Raw genomic sequence first — 22,931 nt, 5'->3', positions numbered from 1 at the left:
TTTTAGCAATATTCCAGCAATATTACGGCGGGGGGGGACACCAGAAATGGGCTTCACATATTGTACCCACGTGGGGAATTGAACCCGGGTCTTCGGCGTGTCGAACAGACGCCTTAACCACTAGGCTACACCACCACCCCTGAAGTTGATGGAAGCAAGGATGACAAATCTGTGCTGAGAGTCTCATATATGCAGAGCTTCCGACCCCAAGAGGAAAAAGAATTTGAGATGTTGGGGTCCAAAGGCCACAGGCCCTGGTCGGGTGTAGGATGGAGCCTACTTGGGGCTTCAGGGGAGGGGGGCAAATACTTGCAAATTCCCTTCTCAGAAAAGTCACTGAAAACGATGCATTCAGACCTATTTGTGTGATTTTAAGCTATTATTTATATGAACCCAGTTTTGCCGTGAGAGCGTGACATGAGTGATAAAAGCGTGAGTCTCCAGCCAAAGGCGTGATAGTTGGCAGCTATGTCGATAGTAAGTCATTCACATCGGTGGGTGAATAGAGTAAAAGTTATACGAGCATGTTTAGAAGCAGATCTAGAGTGCAGAGAAGCACTGTGTTGTCCAAACAACGAGCGAATTTAACTTAAAACAGGTTTGCCGACATTACAAATATCTGTGAAAGACGTTTAAGCCAATCGTCTTCCAGCGTGTTTTTCTTCTCGTAAATAATGGGTTTTGTGTCGGAATGAAATATTGATCAATAAAGTAGCTGCATTTTTTATTATTTTTGGTAAGGTGTGTGTGTGTGTGTGTGTGTGTGTGTGTGTGTGTGTGTGTGTGTGTGTGTGTGTGTGTGTGTGTGTGTGTGTGTGTGTGTGTGTGTGGATCACGTGACATACTCAGTATTCGAAAATGTTTCTTCAGGTTTCATTCACTCACTTGACATTCCGCCTGGTTTGGAAAATGTTTGAGTTGTATATGTAAACAATTTCTGTGATATTTTAGAGATTATTGTTGTTGTTGTTATTATTGACAAGTGGTTGTTACTCACCGAACTGTCCAGACCCAGGGTCAGCAACATGAGGAAAAATATGACGGCCCAAAACGATGACCAAGGGAACGTGGCTATAGCTTCCGGGTAGCGTGGCTATAGCTTCCGGGTATACGATGAAAACAAGGCCAGGTCCTGAAAGGAACATGAGCAAAACGTGTGGCACGATGGAGCAATTTTGAATTAGTCACAAACAGGACAAGTGAGCGTTTAACTTGTGTTACCATTGCAGACTAATTAAGCACCGTATAAGAAGTAACGGCTTCAAACTATCGTGGTAACTTTTTCGTTGAGTATCAGGGATTTTGCGGATACAGCTTTTGAGAAAGGGGAAGTAACGCACACTCTTGGGAAAGGTAGATGTGTGTGTGTGTGTGTGCGTGTGTGTGTGTGTGTGTGTGTGTGTGTGTGTGTGTGTGTGTGTGTGTGTGTGTAAACGTGCATGTGCGCGCACACACATTTCATTTTCACGGGCCATTTAACAAACTTTCAGGACAAAAGAGGGTGTGTGCGTGCGCACCCCTGCACCCCTTCTGGATTCACCTATGAGTATGCTTTCAAATATGTCGTGGGCGGTAGGGTAGCCTAGTGGTTAAAGCGTTCCCTCGTCATGCCGAATACCCGGGTCGATTCCCTTCATGGGTATAATGTGTGAAGCCAATTTCTAGTGTACCCCGCAGTGGTATTGCTGGAATATTGCAGGAAGCGGCGTAAAACTAAATTCACTCGTTTGAACAGGGTGTATATCGTATGCACATACCGACGAATTATTCAGGCCTTACCGTTTATTCTTTGTTGTTTTCATGTTTTTAGTTCCAAATGCCTGTAATGTAATGTAACTCACTCACTCACTCACTGTTAAGAGTGATCTTACCGCCGGTGGCAACCTTCTCGATAGGTTTGTTAGATCTAACGGACATGTAGCCCAGGATCATGAAGATGACGAAGCCTGAAAAGAAGCTGGTCAGGCAGTTGATGGTACTTGTGATGAGAGCGTCCCTGAAAAAGACGAAACAGGAATGATACACACATCTAAATGATTTGTTTCATCGAAAATGAATATAATCGGATAGTGCCGAATGTAGAAAAAAAAAAACACCCGTGAAGATCCGGGTTACAATTGGTATTAGCGACCCATGTTTGTCGTAAGAGGCGACTAACGGGATCGGATGATCAGGCTCGCTGACTTAGTTGACACATGTCATCGTATCACAATTGCGTAGATTGATGCCCGTGCTGTTGATCACTGGATTGTCTGGTCCACCTTCGATTATTTACAAACCGCCGCCATATAGCCGGAATATTGCGGTGTGGGGCGTTAAACAACAGAATAGCACCCAAGTTGATATTCTAAACCGGTATTTTATGTGAAGTGCAAATGTGTGTACATGGTCGGCAAGGGAGATATGCTTAAACGTACCGGCCAAAAATACTTTATAAATCCTCCTTACTGTGGAGGGGTTCAATAGCTTGTGGTGATCGGGTATTGTTTATGAAAACATTGCCCCCTTAACGAATCTATCCCCAGGTGAACCGACACGCGTCTAACGTCAGCCCTCGGACACGAACAAAGAGAATGTATTATCTACTGACTCTGGTGATTTATGGTTACAAGGTACTGTGAACGCAAAACAAATATGTTTTCTTTTGTCACTGGATTGTTGATGGTGTTCTAACTCATGAGTTAGTGGGGAAATCGTTTTGATCAAGATTTTGATCATATATATACTCATGCCAATAATGGTTGTCACCCCCTTAAATTTTTTTAATTGGAGAGGGGGTGTGGGGTGGGGTTGTGAGGTGTGTGTGCGGGGAGGGGATGACAACCATTATTGGCATGAGTATATATAGTATAAATGAAGTAATCAGTTAAAACTTGTACGTATCCATTACGCTTATCCATGACATGAATAACATGACCGAATTATTGATCACTGGAATGTTTATTGTCCATATATTATGTCTGCCTTATATATGCATGTATAAATGGAATAATAATAATAATAATAATAATAATAATAATAATAATAATAATAATAATAATAATAATAATAAAAATATATAATGGCGTAAGTGCTTCAGGAAAATGCGGACACCAAATTGACGCACTTGAAAAAAAATACTTTTAAATGGTGAATATATCAAGGCGGAGGCATTTTGGGGCTGTGGGGTGGTAGGTTCGTGAGAAGCAAGGAATTTACATAAACAAGTCTAATTTATACTAACCATCAAAAGTTTAGACTCACCTAAAGCACTCACTATTTGTTATGTATATATATCTGGTTACATCGGAGATGAATTTCTGTACTAACTTGGGGGAACGAACTGCAAACTCTATGCAGATGAATTGTACGAGGATCATGCATCAAATTGCTAAAAAGCATGTGCAAATATCGTTCATGTGAACAGCTGCGTTTTGGTGTAAAGTTTTATAAAGAATTCGCCAATTTTCACTGATTTTCATCATTTACTGAACTCATGACAATAAACTTGTCAAGGTTACAAATTTGTTTTACAATATATTAGTTTATGTGTAAACAGTAGTTTCAAACTGAATGGAATATTTTGCAAATTCAAGAACAGTTGACTGAAGTAAGTCGCTACATTCACACTAGTGAGTCTAAACTTTTGATGGGTAGTATATTTAAAAAGCGACAGAACCTTCTCCGTGTTCAGGAGAAATATATACTAAGAGCAGGGTTGATATTACGATTCAGGTAATGATCGTATAGAATCTTCAGATCCTGGTACGATTAGGAAACGTAACTCTATAAACTTTCCTTTTGGATCCAACGATTTCAGGAAGTAGAGGGTATACATCTCTGCCACGTGGAATTGTATACAAATCACCAGAAACTTCTTTGATTGGCATTCTAGAAGTTGGGTAGATGAAGAATGAGGACTATTTTCATGGATATACAAGTTTTGTATTCTATAATAAGTGACGTTTCGACATAGATTCTAATGTCGTTGTCAAGCAAGTGGTTGACAACGACATTAGAATCTATGTCGAAACGTCGCCTATATAGAATAAAGAAATTGTGTCCATGAAAATAGTCCTCATTCTAAATCACCAGAAACTCGAACTTATCCTAGTTTGTCGAGAAAGGAATAATAAAAGGATGAATCGATAGATGAATAAGCCAATGAGTCTCGGCTCAAGCAATATCACAGTGGGGGACACAAGAATTCATTGCTGGGAATCGAAGCTATGGAAATGGGAGTGATGAGTGAAAGAGTCCACCCCAGCGCCATGAGAGATAATGGATGCGATAACAGCTTCTATGTATAAGTACATGTTTACAGAAGAATTTGATGTTGCTGGAATATTGCTAAAAGCGGCGTAAAACCCTACTCACTCACTCACGCACTCTCTATAGGTGATATCAAAAGAATTCACATAAACGTTTTGGGCGGTTGAAAATAGAGACGGCTGTTCTGATGTCAGAACTTATATCTGTCCGGTTACACAACGTTATTTCGCGACCATTTACATAAGAGAATGATCTAACGATACGACGTTGCAGCAAGCTACAACGTCTCCTGCACCACAGCATTTCTCCATCTAAAGAGACAATCATCACCCATTTATTGGCAAAATATCACAGTCCAAATCCTTTCAAGTTTTACACCTTTCACGAAGGACAAAGTGGAAGTGACCTTTGCAGGGCAGGCGACTTCCGGTGTAGCAATTAACCATACTATAAGAGTGATGGCCAATTATGACGTTTGTATTGCCCAGTCTCTGGTCCAAGACTCGCGGCTTTGAGTAATTTTAACTTAAGTTGACAGTATTGCCAATCACAGTCTAGAAACGGTTTCCGTTCCCTTCAGAAATATCGCCCTCTGCATAATGTCCTGGCTCGAGGGTATCCAAAGATGAGCGCGTGACCCCACATCAATTCCCGCCATTCCTCCGCAGCTCTAATCTCTAACCAGCCTTCCTCAAGTGCTCAAGGAAACGCCCCATTGCCTACTGTCAAAAGTTAATGAAATTTGGCGGGAAATTTTTCCTGTATTTTTTCTCTTCCATTTCCAGAAACTCAGGCATGAGAGCCATATTGGCATAATCGATGACATCTCGTCGTCCAATATGGCTGCATTGTCCTTTTTGTCGTCTGCTTCTTGAAGGACGAATTTGCGCCAATAATTCTCGCTTTCCAAAGGCTGGCTTGTGTAATGAACCCACAAGACAAGATTTCGCCATTTGTAGCTGAAACATTTGACGGGTCATGAAGAACGCTATTTGAACTGAATGCTGTGGGTCGATCAGCGAGTTATCGTCAGATCAAACACGCATGTACTCCGTGGATTCGTGGGCTAAGTACGTTCTAAAATTAAATGTCCTCTACCCTTGTCTGCAATCTCCACGACTCGTGCCTGGTTCTGAAATCTTTCCTGGCAACGGACTGAATGTATATGGTAAAAGGGTGGAAACAGTGTTTTAGCGAAAGTCGTCGCGAATGTAATGGATAGACAGTCACACATTTACCTTTCTCAACACGGCTGACATTATAAAATATACATATAGAATCAGACGGACGGACAGGCAGACAGACAGACAGACGAAGTGACCTTTTGCGTGGTTTTGGTAACGCCAGCCCACCAGCCAGCCTACTCTTCTCACCTGTACACGTTGTTGGTGATCGGGTTATAGCTGGCGAAGGCCAACAAGACCCCGAAGCCCGGCCCCAGGGAGAAGAATACCTGTGTAGCGGCGTCAACCCACACCTGGTACAAAGGGAGAGAACCATGTCAGTTGCTGTCACTATTAATATCAATACATATGGTGATTGACCTTGGTGTAGAAGGAAAGATTACGTCTTTGTTGCTATGCATATGTAACATTTCTGGATACACTATACAGCTCGTCTCGTGTGACCTTGAACATCAGTTCTTTGCTCTTCAGCTGAGCTTAAGGTCGTAGGCTTGTGTTTGTCCAGTATGTATCGGAAAATACAGAATAGACTAACATATATATGCCTCTAAAGGCCTTCCAAAGACGTTAGACTAACATATTGTGGTATTATCTATATGTGTGGTTATTCTCAGTACAATTGCAAAACTTGGTAAGTTAGAATATAGTTGAGACATCAGGCAGACGGGTGTCTCCCCATCTATACCACACCAGCCCACTCACATCAGGCTCAGCGAGGCGGGTGAAGTTAGGGTTGAGGTAATACTTGATACCCTCCGCAGCCCCCGGGAGCGTTGCGCCTCTCCCCATCAGGATCAGAAGCACGGCATAGGGGAACAAGGCTGTAAACCACACCACCTGGAATACACATTTAGAGTTACCCCCCTTGTTCGATATGGCTTGGACATGCTGATATTTTGAACATCATTAATGTACCATTACCTTAAGACAAGAAGAACGTATATACATGTATTTAAATCGTTGTTAAGTAGGCGGGTAGCAATTATGCAATAAATTTAGAGGCGATATTGAAAAGAGTCTGAAATCTCTTGGCCAATGAGGCAGTTCACATGTAAAGTGTCTGAAAATGGACGGGTGTGCACCCTAAGCTTTCCCCTTAATTATGGGGGTAGCAGTAATGCATTAAATTTAGAGGCAGATAATAAAAAAGGTTTGCAGTCACTTGGCCCAAGAGGAGGTAACATGTAAGGTGTCTGAAAATGGACGGGTGTTCAACCCAGAACTCCCCTTAATTACAATGGCTTCCTTTAGGTTTGAAAGAGTTACATCCCTTTCAGGAAGTAAAAGCAGAGTTACCTTCCCAGAAGTGTGGATCCCTTTCCACAAACTGAAGTAGCAGATAACATAGACTCCCAGGAGACACAGGACAAGCTGCCACTTTAGTCCCCCGACGGCAAACAGGCCCTCGCTCTCGTGCATCTCCAGGAAGCCGCGCCTGCAAGTTAATGTAGAGTTAAAGGAGACGCTCAGGTTCCTCCGGAACACGACCAGAACACCGAAATGTGGAATGCTTTGACTGCTAATGGCTGAAGAAGGTAAATTCGACCATTCGCTTCCGGAACAAACACATTTACATCCAATAAAAGTAGAGACTACTAACATTATAGTCTGTTGAGATCACTAGCATAGTGGCCTTTACCCCGCTTCCGTAGGTGTATTAGGCTGAAACAGCCAATACATATATTTTATAACCCCGACTTTTAAGAACCTATCTAAATTAGATGTAGACATGAAAATGCTGTCTATAATATGAGTGAGTTAATGAGGTTTTATTTGAAGCGGTAATTCCCCTACTCCAATAGCTCCTCGACTCACTCTGACAAAACGCCATATTGGAGATAGTTTCGTGCACGTGACTAACACGTGAGACAAAACCAACACTGAGTGAGTGAGTTTAGTTTTACGCCGCACTCAGCAATATTCCAGCTATATGGCGGCGGTCTGAAAAATAATCGAGTCTGGACCAATCCAGTGATCAACAGCATGAGCATCGATCAACAAAACCAACAGATGGAAGTGGTATTATATAACTGTTCACATTGCTTCTGTTTAATTCTTCATTTAAATCAATGAGCAAAGTTAGCTAATTAGCAGGTAATAACGTGTTACAAATGGATTTCGTGTGACACAGTTAGGGCGATGGGGTAGCCTTGTGGTTAAAGCGTTCGCTCGTCACGACGAAGACCCAGGTTCGATTCCCCACAAGTACAATGTGTAAAGCCCATTTATTCCTGAAATATTGCTAAAAGCGCCATAGAACCTAAACTCACTCCATCACTTACAGGCAATATCGCTTCTCGAAACTGCCGATTTGTAAACCGATTACGTCCGAAGGTACTACAGTGAGCGGAATATACCGAGTGGGGCCGAACATTAATGTCTGATCGGAAATATCGGGAACAGGCTTCAGAACGTTCATGCTAATTGTAATCGTATCTTGAATTTGACGGGGAAACATTTGACGACCATGGCTGAACTCATTATAGAGCTCCACTAGTATCGAGGAGTATTTAAGAGAGCAAGAGCGATCATAATGCGCCTGAGAGCAATGATACTGCATTAGTAAATAGAAGCGACAAAACCCTTTCCACATTCAGAAGAAATCTCTGTCCAAACTAGAGTCGATTGTACTCATGACTATATCATGAGCAGATATTTGCTTCAGCAGTATAAATGGCTAGGGCTGGGACCAGACGGGGGTCATAAAGATGCGATATCATTAATAATAAAACATACATTTATAGAGCGCACAAATTAACAGCCTTGATGTGCTCTGTATGTTCATTACTCTTTCATTACCAAAACAAAAATATATACATCTAGCAAAAGAATGATTTTTGCATACATAATATAGCGAACATAGAACCCCAATCAGTCATGGCCGCCTAAAGATTCACACTATAAACCACGAGATGGAATATCAATTTTTCACGATTCTTAATAATCACAGTCACACTCTGAGATGAAAAATACCAATAAACCAATATATAAGAGCCACGCATGCCTGCAAGATCAATGGCTAGTAAACTGATACAAGAGAAAATCAATTGAGTATGTTTCTCTTTGAGATGAGTTCATTGAAAGTGTACTCTTTAACCTCTTCCTGCCACAGAAACAATGGCGCCCTAACACACCCCATCTTCGATCTTGATTGTACACCGATTTCCATGTCAGTAAGTTCATTCTAACATGTTAAAGTCATGGACAACATTTCAGGCGTGTAGCGCTGTTTGATTGTCTGTTAGTGGGGCTCTCATCGACTGATGTGGGAAAAGGTATTGGTCATCAAAGTTCACAACACAGAATCTTATTATTATGCCCAGGAACAGAGGGGCGGTGGGGTAGCCTAGTGGTTAAAGCGTTCGCTCGTCACGCGGCAGACACGGGTTCGATTCCCACATGGGTACAATGTCGTAATGCCAATTTCTTGTGTCCCGCGCCGTGATGTTGCTGGAATATGGCTAAAAGCGTCGTAAAACTCACTCACTTATTCACTCCAGTATTAGATGTTTTGGGAAAGATTCTTCACTGTGTTGAAAAATGGGCGCGCTATAACACCGCTATGTTATAGCGTTAAGACATTGTTAATAACACGAGGTATTAAGTAAACTACGCATGACACAAAGACCGCCGTCATATAGCTGCAATATTGCTGAGTATGGCGTTAAATAACAAACAAACACAATTTGCAAACTTCGCAAACCAGTCACACACTGAATCGGAAAAACAGAAACATCAACAACTGACAGAGCCTCCTCAGCAAGCTTTTTTTAATGAAATTTTCAATTGCAAATTCCAGGAATGGAAACCAACAAGAAACCTATGACCTTAGTTTCTTGTTGGTTTCCATTTACAGAAATACAAAAATCACAGAATCCAAAATGGAATCTAGTTGGAAACTCAGTTACCCAGTTTCAGTGAATGGAAACCAACTGGATTCCCCAATTACCTACTATACGGATGGTTTCCAGGTTTCGGGAAACAAAGTCATTTATGTAGTGAAGTCTTTCAGTTGAAAGATTTTCTTTGAATTAGAATAGAAGATTGATATCAGTACTAAAACCTGACACAAATCAATATTTATAAATCCAGTATATTTCAAGACGCCCAATGTGAACCATTTAGGGTGCAAAATTCATTGTTATAAAAATTCATGATGATGATGATCAAAATAGTGGTGGTGATTATGATGATAATCTATTAATGCATTCATTCAGTCACAGAAAACACAACGGACCACAGTTTTTCTATCTGAGATTAACGAGCTATCTTCGCGATGATAAGTCTGTTTATACACAGACCATTGCTGCCTTAAAAGTCTTTCTTGCTGCTAATGTCAGAATAAACATGCATGCGAAATAATTTCCTCTAGTTATATTTTATTGCCCGAGTTTGCTGCCAATGCGAAATGTTTAATTGTGATTAAATGGATTTTCCCACCAGCACCGTAAGAAATAAGACATTTCCAATAATTATATTTGTTTTATTTATTTGCCTTTAGTGGGAACGTTTTTCAAGCGAAAAGCGTTATCGAAATTGGTAAAGTAAGAAGTTCTGTTTTGCGGAAATATGTTTCACCTATGTATAAAGACCAGAGTGACAAAAAACATGGCTGACAGGAGGAAAGACTTGTTCTCTCCAAAAGTCAATTTCCATTTGTGTTGAAGAACGCTGCTATCCACATTTCACAACTTTTGTAGTACAAGGGAAATTGCTCTGTCTATACAGATTTCAAAGAGCGCAGTACGACTCTGGCTCACAAGTTAGTGAATCGGGTTTGCAGTATTCGAGGAATTTTATAAATCTTATAAAATGTTTTTGGATTAAAAATGGCGGACATTCCCCATAACGAGGCACCATTGACCAAATGCTGGCCAACGCAATTCCTTGTTGTCACTTATATGATATCGTCAAATGTCATCCCAGGTGATCTTGACTTGCCTTCGCATGTGTTTGAGACATATTTGTGTTTGGGACAGCATACGCTCACCTTCCTACGATACACCCGGTACCACCAGCGTGCGATTATGATATAGTCGATTATGATAAGTATTTCAATAGATAATTCTTATAACTGACAACGCAAAGCTCTTGCAAACTTCAACATCAACTCCACCCCATATAACCTGGTTTGTACCTTGATAGGTGAAAGGTAATAGTCGGGAAACGTGAAGAACGGGGAGTTAATCCAAGAATAATTCATGTATAAACACATATTTTATAAAAGCAGCGAAACATTCCAGAATGATAAGAAGTCCCCCTGAACGCCGAGTTCACTGTACGATTCAGAACATGTGTTAATGAGTGAGTTTGGTTTTACGCCGCTTTTAGCAACATTCCCGCAATATCATGGCTGCGGACACCAGAAATGGGCTTCACACATTGTATCCATGTGGGGAATCGATCCCGGACCTTTGGCGTGACGAGCGAACGCTTTAACCACCAGGTTACCCCACCGCCCCTCATGTGTTAATGAATCACTATCATAAAGTGATGATAGCAGGTGTTCGCGGAAAGCTGAGCAAATCCTGCTCCACCTGTGCCAACATTCACAAACACGTGCAAATGATGTTAGATCATTACGTTTAAATGTCAGTAGGGTAGACTCATGGTATCACAGATAGATGTAGTTGGCATACTGACTGACTGACTGAGTTTGGTTTTACGCCGCTTTTAGCAATATTCCAGCAATATCACGGCGGGGGACACCAGAAATGGGCTTCACACATTGTACCCATGTGGGGATTCGAACCCGGGTCTTCGGCGTGACGAGCCAACGCTTTAACCATTAGGCTACCCCACCGCCCCTAGTTGGCATACGATAATAGAGTGAGTAAGTGAGTTTAGTTTTACGCCGCTTTTAGCAATAATCCAGCAATATCACGGTGGAGAACACCAGTAATGGGCTTCACACATTGCACCCTTGTAAGGAATCGAACCCGCGCCTTCGGCATGACGAACGAACGCTTTAACCATTAGGCCACCTCTACTATTTTCACTGGACTATTTTCAAGTAAATACAAGCAAGTAGTTAATCTAAATAGACAGCTGAGTTGAGATAAAGGCGACTTGCTGAGTGCTATGACACTAATGTCTTTTGAACTGCTGAAGTTGCAAAATATATACTATTTCACCACTATAGAGTGTTAATGTAGAGGGTTTGTAGCTTTTATGTACTTCAGCATGTATAATAATGATAGTGAGCAAACTGGTTCAGCTCATCATCAGCATGTAATTCAGACAGCGAATGATGATGTTGTAAAACACAGTGTCATTTCTAGAACTGAAGATGTATTCAAGACCAAAATCTGCGGATCCTGGCACGACTTAGGGGACACAATACTTCATACTGAATGTTTATCAAAGACAACTGGCATACCACGCACACAGGATAGAGAATTCTTTCATTTACTGCAACGAGTGACGACAGTGTCATACGAATCAGTCAAGGCCTAACATCAGCGGATCCTGCCACGACTAAGGGGACACAACACTGCATGCACATAATGAATTTATATTAGATCACAACGGCCCCAAAACAGGCAGTCACTGCTCTACAACAAACAATGATGGTGTATTAATAAATATATAACTGTCTAACACCAGCGGATCCTGACACGAGTAAGGGACATGACACAACACAATGACCACAGACAAATGGACCACCACGGCCTCAAGACAGACAACCCTTACAACAAACAGTGATGACAATGTATCACTAAATATATCAAAGCCTAACATCAGTGAGATTGTTCCCGACCAAACTCATGTCACAATAACATATTATTTTTGTTCGTGATGTAATTAAGCTAAATACATCTTCTGCTAAGTAAAGAACTTTCGTGACATAAAATCGATGCTGCTAACGTACAACAACGCGAGTGCATAATCCTTCACAGTGTGCATAAGCACGGAGATGCGCCAAGTCGTGCAGTGTACCACCCTGTCAGACTTATTAAAAAGGTCCCTTTGAGTATATATTGTCTGAAAATAAAGAGTGTATGTCGAAGAGTTCATTTTAGTTTATTAGTATCATGGGGTGAATTGAGTGAAAAAACAAGCATGATAAAACATGTTAATCGTAAAAAGCACATGCAATCATAAAATGTTCAATGTGAGTTGATGGATGTATGAGAGTAGATACTGAAGGACTTTGTTGGTGCAAGACTTTAACAACCGGAAGTAGTGTCGGTATTGATGATATCCTTGACGTCATAAGAAACAAATAATACCAAGTCGCATTTGCGAAATTGTTCTAGTTTTACTTCTAATGAAACTGGGTTGAACTGACATAAAAAGGTTTGGGGGAATTCTATTGTAAAATCTGAAACTCGCATTAGCTCGCAGAGAATGAGTTTATATCGGTTGCCTCTGTTACAGGCATAGGGTTGCGCGTGTTTTGGTGATGCGTGTTGCTTGGAGGTCGGGACTATTATAATATGTACAAAACTGTATATAAAATGTACAAAACTGAGGGCAAAGGTACCTCTATGCGTGCAAATGTGACCTAAAATTTACAAAAGTTATCGAAATGTTCCTAGGCTGCCAGCAGCCGAAATACTGCAAACGTTTGGTCCAGAAACATACTCATGATGAGAATATTTTCGGGACTTACAAAGGCAGTCATCAAATGCTTCACTTTTGCCCTGCAGTCTAACAGATGGGTACATATAAAACTGAGGAATATCTTCAACGATATCGAACAACTTGATTTATAAAACCGATTTTTCCGGTACTGTGACTGTTTGAATTTAATTCAGTAAATAAAAGCGGCAAAAACATTTCCACATCCACAAGAGGTCTCAGCTAAAACCCACATCGGTACAATGTATGAAGCCCATGTCTGGTGTCCCCCGCCGTGATATTGCTGGAATATTGCTAAAAGCGGCGTAAAACCATACTCACACATTCTCAGCTAAAAGCAGAGTCCGGTGTACCATCCTGATTGTATAATGAACATGTGTTTGTTTGTTTAACACCTCAATATTACAGGTGTATGTAAACAGTCAAGTGTGGATCAGACAATCCAGTGATTGGCATTATGACTGTTGATTTACGCAACTGGGACATACATCAACCAAGTCAGCGAGCCTGACCAACGGATCCCGCTAGTCGCCTGTTACAACAACCATTGGATGCTGAAGGCAATTCTAACCCGCATCTTCACGGGTTGAGGTGATAGAATGGGTGAGTATGTTTAGTTTTACGCCGCACTTAGCAATATTCCAGCTATATGGCGGTGGTCTGTAAATACAGTACAACCAGAAATTATTGAGAATTTAAAGATTGTAATTTTTTAATTTTTTTCACTCAATACTCACGTATCAAATGTGAATATTAGCAGAACATAACTCCAGATTCAAAGACAGGTGAACAGTTAGTATTTTGTCAAGTCACCATGGGCAGCAATGCAGGCTTTAATGCGGCGGGGCATACTACTGATCAAAGAAGTTAGAAAGTCGTAGTCCATGTTGTCCCAATATCGGACCACCTCTTCTTTCATTTCAGCAATATGTGTCAGATTTTTCTTATTGACACTTTCCTTCATAAGTCCCCAAACATTTTCTATTGGATTTAGGTCAGGGCTATAGCTTGGCCAATCTAATAAATGTCATATTTTGGGTCCGAAACCAGGCCTGGGAATGCTTTGAAAGATGTTTTGGGTCGTTGTCCTGCTGGAAAATCCAAATATTTCCATAGAACACGTGAGCAGAAGGAAGTAAATGTCCCTCGAGAATATCTGTGTACCGTTCACTGTTCATATTCCCTCCAAATACACAGAGGGGCGTTGCCCCTAACACAGATATGCCACCCCACACGTTAAATTTCGGACTGTACTTTGGGCGCTGATACAAAGGTTTTTCAGTTTGTTTGGTACAGAATTTCAGTGTATTAGGAAACAGCCACACAGAACTTTCATCTGAGAAAATCACATTGTCCGAGTTAAAATTTCTATGCTGTAAGTACCCGTTCAACCTTCGCTTCTTTTGTTCAGGTTTCATGATCGGTGATAGAATTCCTCGACTTTTCTGCCAACCCATTGCATGCAGCTCAGTCCTAATTGTCTCCTTACAGACAGCCACAGTTCCTCTATCAATCATATCCAGCCTTAAGTTTTCTAAACTCCCTCGTTTGTTTTTAGAAACAAGAATACCAACCGCCTCCTGTCACCAACAGTCAATTTTCTGGGCCTACCTGCGCCTCCCTGGTGCTCAATGCCATATCCATTTGCAATATTTTTCAAAACACGATAAACAGTGGACAAAGGGATGCCTGTTCTATTTGAAATCACTTTAGCTGATCTGATGTCCTTGTTATAATACTCTAAAATCAACTTCTTCTTCTCTAAATCATCCATACTGAGGATCACTGAAAATGTCGTCTGCTAGCAAGTAAACAAAGGGGGATAACTTTTCACAAACTAATGAAAAAGGATTAACGGAGTTGTCTCTCTTGAATGAAACCAAGCACTTGATAGCTGGTCAAGGTTGTTTATACTAGAAATCCAATTAAACATATTCCTAAAATTCTCAATAATTTCTGGTCATACAATAATCGAGTCTGGACCAGACAATCCAGGGATCAACAGCATGAACATCAGTCTATGCGATTGGGAACCGATGACATGTGTCAACCAAGTCAGCAAGCCTGACCACCCGATCCCGTTAGTCGCCTGATACAACAACCATTGGATGGTGAAGACAATTCTTACCCGGATCTTCACGGGTTGAGGTGACAGAACGAAGTGAGGCTGTCTTACCCATGTCTGCAACATCACATACGTCAGGGCATACGGACAAGGCCAGGTAAACCAATCTTTGTTCTCAATAACAGTGCACGCAAGTGACCAATGAACACTTAGGGTTGTAACGATGCATCGCACTATTGTAATTGTTAAGTCTCCGATAGCAATTACTCGATGGTAGACACGAAAAACTATCGATGCATCGATAGTATGTGTGAGTATCGATAGTTTAGAAATTGATATCCGTTGATAAATGCGCAGCGCAAAATACAGGAAGTACCAGATTCATTCACTTGGATTTAGAGTTATACGCTCCTGTTACCTCTAAAACAAACTTGATCAGGGTTTCAGGTCTTGTCAGTTATTAAAAGAGACTGAAACTACTTCAGCTTGTTTTATTTCATATAAACCATACATTCATTCAAGGAGAGAAAAAACTTGCAATAGTATTGCAATAGTTGGTCGAAATAGTATGCTACAATAGACTATTCCTATCGGAATAGTATGCTGCAATAGACTATCGCTACCGCAATAGTATGCTACAATAGACTATCACTACCGCAATAGTATGCTACAATAGACTATCGCTACCGCAATAGTATGCTACAATATACTATCGCTGTCGGAATAGTATGCTGCAATAGACTATCGTTACCGCAATAGTATGCTGCAATAGACTATCACTACCGCAATAGTATGCTACAATAGACTATCGCTACCGCAATAGTATGCTACAATAGACTATCGCTGTCGGAATAGTATGCTGCAATAGACTATCGCTACCGCAATACCGCAATAGTATCGCTACCGCAATAGACTAATAGACTATCGTTACCGCAATAGTATGCTGCAATAGACTATCACTACCGCAATAGTATGCTACAATAGACTATCACTACCGCAATAGTATGCTGCAATAGACTATCACTACCGCAATAGTATGCTACAATAGACTATCACTATGCAATGCAAATAGACTATCGCTATCGCAATAGTATGCTACAATAGACTATCGCTGTCGGAATAGTATGCTACAATAGACTATCACTACCGCAATAGTATGCTACAATAGACTATCGCTACCGCAATAGTATGCTGCAATAGACTATCGCTGTCGGAATAGTATGCTACAATAGACTATCGCTGTCGGAATAGTATGCTGCAATAGACTATCACTACCGCAATAGTATGCTACAATAGACTATCACTACCGCAATAGTATGCTGCAATAGACTATCGCTGTCGGAATAGTATGCTGCAATAGACTGTCGCTGTCGGAATAGTATGCTACAATAGACTATCGCTACCGCAATAGTATGCTACAATAGACTATCACTACCGCAATAGTATGCTGCAATAGACTATCACTACCGCAATAGTATGCTGCAATAGACTATCACTACCGCAATAGTATGCTGCAATAGACTATCGCTATCGGAATAGTATGCTGCAATAGACTATCGCTGTCGGAATAGTATGCTGCAATAGACTATCGCTGTCGGAATAGTATGCTACAATAGACTATCGCTACCGCAATATCTACAATAGACTATCACTACCGCAATAGTATGCCGCTAAATAGTATGCTGCAATAGACTATCGCTACCGCAATAGTATGCTGCAATAGACTATCGCTACCGCAATAGTATGCTGCAATAGACTATCGCTACCGCAATAGTATGCTACAATAGACTATCGCTATCGGAATAGTATGCTACAATAGACTATCGCTGTCGGAATAGTATGCTGCAATAGACTATCGCTACCGCAATAGTATGCTGCAATAGACTATCGCTACCGCAATAGTATGCTACAATAGACTATCGCTATCGGAATAGTATGCTAGCAATAGACTATCGCTATCGGAATAGTATGCTGCAATAGACTATCGCTACCGCAATAGTATGCTACAATAGACTATCGCTACCGCAATAGTATGCTACAATAGACTATCGCTATCGGAATAGTATGCTACAATAGACTATCGCTACCGCAATAGTATGCTGCAATAGACTATCGCTACCGCAATAGTATGCTACAATAGACTATCGCTACCGCAATAGTATGCTACAATAGACTATCGCTACCGCAATAGTATGCTACAATAGACTATCGCTACCGCAATAGTATGCTGCAATAGACTATCGCTATCGGAATAGTATGCTGCAATAGACTATCGCTGTCGGAATAGTATGCTGCAATAGACTATCGCTACCGCAATAGTATGCTACAATAGACTATCGCTATCGGAATAGTATGCTACAATAGACTATCGCTACCGCAATAGTATGCTACAATAGACTATCGTTACCGCAATAGTATGCTACAATAGACTATCGCTACCGCAATAGTATGCTGCAATAGACTATCGCTATCGGAATAAAGTTGTAGTTGTTTTACCGCAATTGTATGCTAGTTTAGACTATCGCTACCAATGGTATGCTACAATGGCCTCCATAAATAGTATGAATGAGCGGAATAACAATCACATTAATAACTATTTAAGGAATTCTTGCTACAATGGAAATATCGCTAGCGCTATATAGTCAATGTATATCGAAACATATACTATCCCCAATGTATAACTCGTCCACAATGGTATGCTTTAATAGACTATCGCTGTCGGAATAGTATTACTACAATGACTATCGCTACCGCAATGGTATGCTACAATAGACTATCAAGTGGATATTAACGTTAGATATCGCTGACCTTGAGCGCGACTATGACGACGTATGCTACAATCCCGATCATCGCAATGGTATGCTGGCAATCTCAGACCATCGTCTTTCAAATAGTTCCGCTGCAATAGTTTGACCGCATATCCTCCGAAGTCCAGGCTACCCTGGCTGCTGCAATGCTATCGCTACCCAATGGCATGCTACGATCACGCAAATGTAGTACCCAATAGAATGTTACCGATTTTGGGCTGCATGGTGACTCGAGGTCTGCCTGTACGGGGACGGTCATTTTGTTACACCTGTTTGGTTGTAACGAGCAAACACCAAGCCATGATATCGTAAAGGTCAATGACCATTCAGACGCCTGGCAACAGAAGATTGGTCGCAGAGTCAAAACGTGACGTAGTGATTTGACCTTGAAACTCCTTCAAAATGAATGCCGATTTCCGAAAATAATCTGGATTTTTTTGCCAGACAGCGCATGCTCTTTGCTGCACAATTTCAACTGGAAGGTGATTTCTGTTGCGTTGTGGCGATGCAAGAAATCTCATCAAAATCAACATTTTCAGGTAAAGTCGTTTTTGTACTTGTGCAATTGTGTAAAATCATGTTATCAACACTTTCGTTACATGTTTTGACGATTGTTTGAACACAATAGGTAATTAATAGATTTTAAATAATACAAATCGCCTAATGCGTTTCTTTTTGGGGATAGTATATTTTGAAATTCTAACTATGAACTAGTCCCTTTGCTTACGTGACCTCTACAATTCTATTTTCTAACTACGAACGAGTCCCTTCCGTTACGTGACCTCCGCAATTTTACTTTCACAACCTAATACTTACCAAAACAAATATGGACATGGATATTCAAATATTAGCAGCACGCTTTTATTAGAAATAATCTATCGCTCATTTCTTAAATAGCTCGAGAATTGCCATTAAGGTTCCATATTCATTACACTCGTGTATTCGTTATTGACAATGGACAGTACAAGATAATGCATTACAAGGTGAAATGGCACTGTGTTGAGAACAGCCAAGTTAACTGCAGTGAAGTAGGTAGCTACTCTCACTAATAGCTACTCCATTAGAAGAATCCAATATGTGATAGATCACGAAGGTTCAACTCGCTATCAGTGAAGTCAGGATGAACTTCGGTGTTGGAACACACCAGGCAGTTTTTACCTCGTATCAACGCTTGTCATTTTGGAGTCGTGATAGAGTGAAATATTTTACATTGCATCGGCAAACTTTCAGTCGTTAAAAGGCGTGATGATAGTATAGTTATTACAAAAATGCATTGTGATATTAATACAATACAAAGAATACACATTTCACAACTGTTCACAAAGAGTTAAAGGGACACTGATCCAGAGCAATTCACCGGGACTGGTTGTTACCTTTTTATTGTTTTTCCCCCGCAACTACCCGGATGAAATCCCATAATAATTCTTGACTGGGTTGCGATCTCTGCTGCGCCAACCGCAAGCGCAATTGGTAGTACAAGTATAATATGTATATCCTTACATTGATCAACAAAGATGTAATCTTTTTTCCTCATTAATATACTCTCCCAAAAAAGAAACGCATATAGGAATTTCAACTGTATTTTTATGTTTATTTTGAAACATCTTGTAGGCTTTATGAGTCAATGAAATATAGCGAAATTGCACACTGGGAATGCAGACTTATCCGTCTTTGGCACCAACTCGAGGAAAGTCAGTTTGAGTGTCACATGGAATCGTGTGGTGGCGCTAAGTCAATACCTCGTGTGACCACCGTGGGCATCCAGAACTGCACGGCATCGCCTCGGCATCGAACGAATAAGTCTCAGAATCTCGTGTTGTCCAATCGCAGCCCACTCTGCCTGTAGTGCCTGTGCAAGTTGCTGAAGTGTCTGGGGCTGAGGGTTACGGCGTCGAAACCGTCTGTCCAGGGCATCCCACAGATGTTCGATCGGGTTTAAGTCCGGTGATCTTGAGGGCCAGGGGAGCACATTGATGTTGTGGTTCTGGAGAAAGTCTCTAGTGTGGCGTGCTGTGTGGGGCCTGGCAATGTCCTGTTGAAACAACTCCATCTGGCGATCAATGATTGGAAGTCGGTGTGGGCGTAGGATTTCGTCACAGTACCGTTGAGCTGTCAGCTTGCCCTGGATCATCACCAAATCACTTCTCCTACAGCAGGTGATCGCTCCTCACATCATAACACTGTCCCGGCCGAATCTGTCCACCTGGGGAACGCAAGCGTCGGCGAAACGTTCACGTCGACGTCTGTACACCCGCATTCTTCCATCGCGTCGTTCCAATAGAAATCGTGATTCATCACTGAACCAGATTGTACGCCAATTCGGTAGGTTCCAGGCCTGAACGTTGGTGCACCATTGAACTCGATGTCGACGATGTTGATGTCGAAGCACAGGGCCAAAATAAGGTCTTCTGGCACGTAAACCAGCCTCTCTCAACCTGTTCCTGACGGTCTGTGCAGAAAGCCTCCTCAATCCGGGTATTTGTCGAGCGGTACTGGTCGCCGTAGCTGTTCGATGACGCAGGTGATGTACCAGAATGTAGCGTTCCTGCGCCGCAGTGGTCGCTCGAGGTCGCCCACTACGAAGGGCATCTGCTACCGCATTCTGCCGGCGATATCTCTTCCAGAGCCGTGAAATGGTGCTTTGGTGAACATTCATGCGTCGGGCAACTGCCAGCTTCAAGTAAACCAATGGCGATATGACGGTTGGCTCCACTTAGACGTGGCATTTTGCGTTCGTCAACAATATTCCAAATACAGTGAATAATCGACAGACAGCGATCAACCTTTTATACCCATCAGTGAGACTATCTGATCCCCAACTTTCACGTGCATAGCATGTGAATTGTGTAATCTGTGACACTACACACCGAAATTGAAAATCATGCTGGTATTTTACGGATGGTGCGTTTTGTTGTGATGTTTCATAAACAGAGCAAAACCTTTTGTAAAATGAATCACGTTTTAATTCATTGCTACATGAAATTGCTATTTTCATGATGCGTTTCTTTTTTGGGAGAGTATATTTCCATCTTCATTATTATGATAACAAATGAACACAATTTGAAGTTGAACTTCATGATGCAGTGATGTCATTCTTGTGGATGCATGTGGTGATCCCCTTCTACTAAGAACAAACTAATCTCCAGTCAATTGCTATTCTTCATCTTGTCATTAAAACGGTAATTAAGTGCAATATATAATCAGATATATTTTCACAGTGACGTCCGGATTAAAACGGCTACATAGTAATGTATTTAAGTAAAGTTCAAGGCGATACCTCAAGGTCAGGTGCCAAGACCATTAGGAGGTGATCATCCCTTAGCTTACTCCCCTACCCGAAACATACACAAATATTACACAAATATTAAACGATTGGCTCCTTAACGTGGATGTGGAACGACCTTGACTGGGAGACAACGGAGGGCGTGACCAGGCCTTGACCTCCTACCTTACACCCCTACCTCAAACATACACAAATACCGGTATATATTAAATGGCTGGCTCCTTAAAGTGCCAAGAGTGAGCAAGTATGGTTTTACACCGCTTTTAGCAATACATGTATTCCAGCAATATCACGGCAGGGGACACCAGAAATGGGCTTCACACATCGTTCCCAAGTGGGGATTCGAATCCGGGTCTTCGGTGTGACGAGCGAACGCTTTAACCACTAGGCGACCCCACCGCCCCTAAAGTCCCAAGATGTGGATATGACCCAGACTAGGTACCGGCACTGTTGTTGGTCCATTAATGAAAGCCTTCCCCGGAGACAAAGGGATTGAGACAGAAAGCAATCAAGTTGAATGATCACTGGTGTGTCGCAGGAGTACTGTAGCGACGGGAAATATAATACCAAAATGTTTTAGATTTGTTTGGATCTTTACAATGTCAACATAACTGTACTGTGAAGGTACACGCTACACAGTCAGGTCTATGTTTTTGCATAAACGGGACGAAAATAAAATTCAAATGGGAAAGGGAATTTCTGAAAAACAATACATTTCAACCATATGATAATAGAACAGGCCCGATGCCATTCACCTACACGGAAACATTTCTTCCAAGTCTATGAACACGGCACCACGCCATATAAATCCTCATAATTCGTGTTCGCTTGTTTCTACATTATTTAAAGCCGGAGGTAGTATCAGTCAACGGGATGGCGCTGATTGTAGTCTAAGCAAACTAGCGGTAGATATTATGAGAAGTGTGCGAAATAGTTTACAAATTTTGCTAGCCAGTCGGGCTTGCTATGCCTGAAAGTTACTAGCCCACAAAATAACTCACTAGCCCGAAATTTGAATGTAGAAAGGTTACACAAAGGTAAGCTGTTAATATGATGGACATTTTTATGAGGCCATAATCTTGCATGATTTAAAAGTGTATTATAACTTAACAGTCGGAGAGAGTGATATATTTAATTTACAAATTGACCCCGTGAAAAATCACTAGCAATAGCCAGCCGGGCCAGTCATGCAGCTGCAGTGTGGAGATTCACTGGCCCGACTGGATTTTTACCAACCACTGGCTAGCGGGCCAGTAGCTATTTCGCACACTGATTATGAGCATTGTCTCCAGGATACGATAACACGCCATCGAGCAATTCACCTTGCTGACCACCAGAGACAGTTTAGTCGCAGCTTACGACCAGCAACGCATTAGGCCAAGGTTTTCAACCTATGAACGTTTTGGTAAGGTTTGTAGTTTGTAGGTAAAATCAACATTTTTGCTTGACAGTTTACATTTATGTGATATTCCTGCAGGAAACGTAAGATACACTGGATTAAAGGACTTACTTGCAGCATCTTACCACGTGTTGCGTTCGGTCTTCAGCCTTTTAGTATGATTGATGACCATCTTTAAGGGTCCCGAAAACAGTTTTGACAGTGAGCGAGTATAGTTTTAATGCACGCCTAGTACCATCCCAGCAATATCATTGAAAACTACGAACATTACGTCGTCACGAGCGAACAGTTAACCACTAAACTACCTGCTACCCTTATCGCATGGGTGAACGAGTGAGTATGGTTTTACGCCGCCGTT

General features: G+C 41.4%; 1 protein-coding gene across 1 annotated transcript in view; it reads right to left on the bottom strand.

The window, feature by feature from the left end:
• Positions 1 to 22,931, bottom strand: part of LOC124253536 (sodium-dependent dopamine transporter-like) — a 133,166-nt gene that overhangs the window by 10,077 nt on the left and 100,158 nt on the right. Inside the window, 6 exon segments of the mRNA XM_046687338.1 lie at positions 998 to 1,084; positions 1,086 to 1,132; positions 1,872 to 1,996; positions 5,625 to 5,728; positions 6,138 to 6,272; positions 6,732 to 6,870. Of these exon segments, the coding sequence (XP_046543294.1) occupies positions 998 to 1,084; positions 1,086 to 1,132; positions 1,872 to 1,996; positions 5,625 to 5,728; positions 6,138 to 6,272; positions 6,732 to 6,870 (637 nt within the window).

This window comes from Haliotis rubra, unplaced genomic scaffold (genome assembly GCF_003918875.1).
Source record: "Haliotis rubra isolate DU_JTF1 unplaced genomic scaffold, ASM391887v1 Scf543, whole genome shotgun sequence".
NCBI lineage: Eukaryota > Metazoa > Mollusca > Gastropoda > Lepetellida > Haliotidae > Haliotis > Haliotis rubra.
This window is presented reverse-complemented; position numbering and strand designations above follow the sequence as displayed.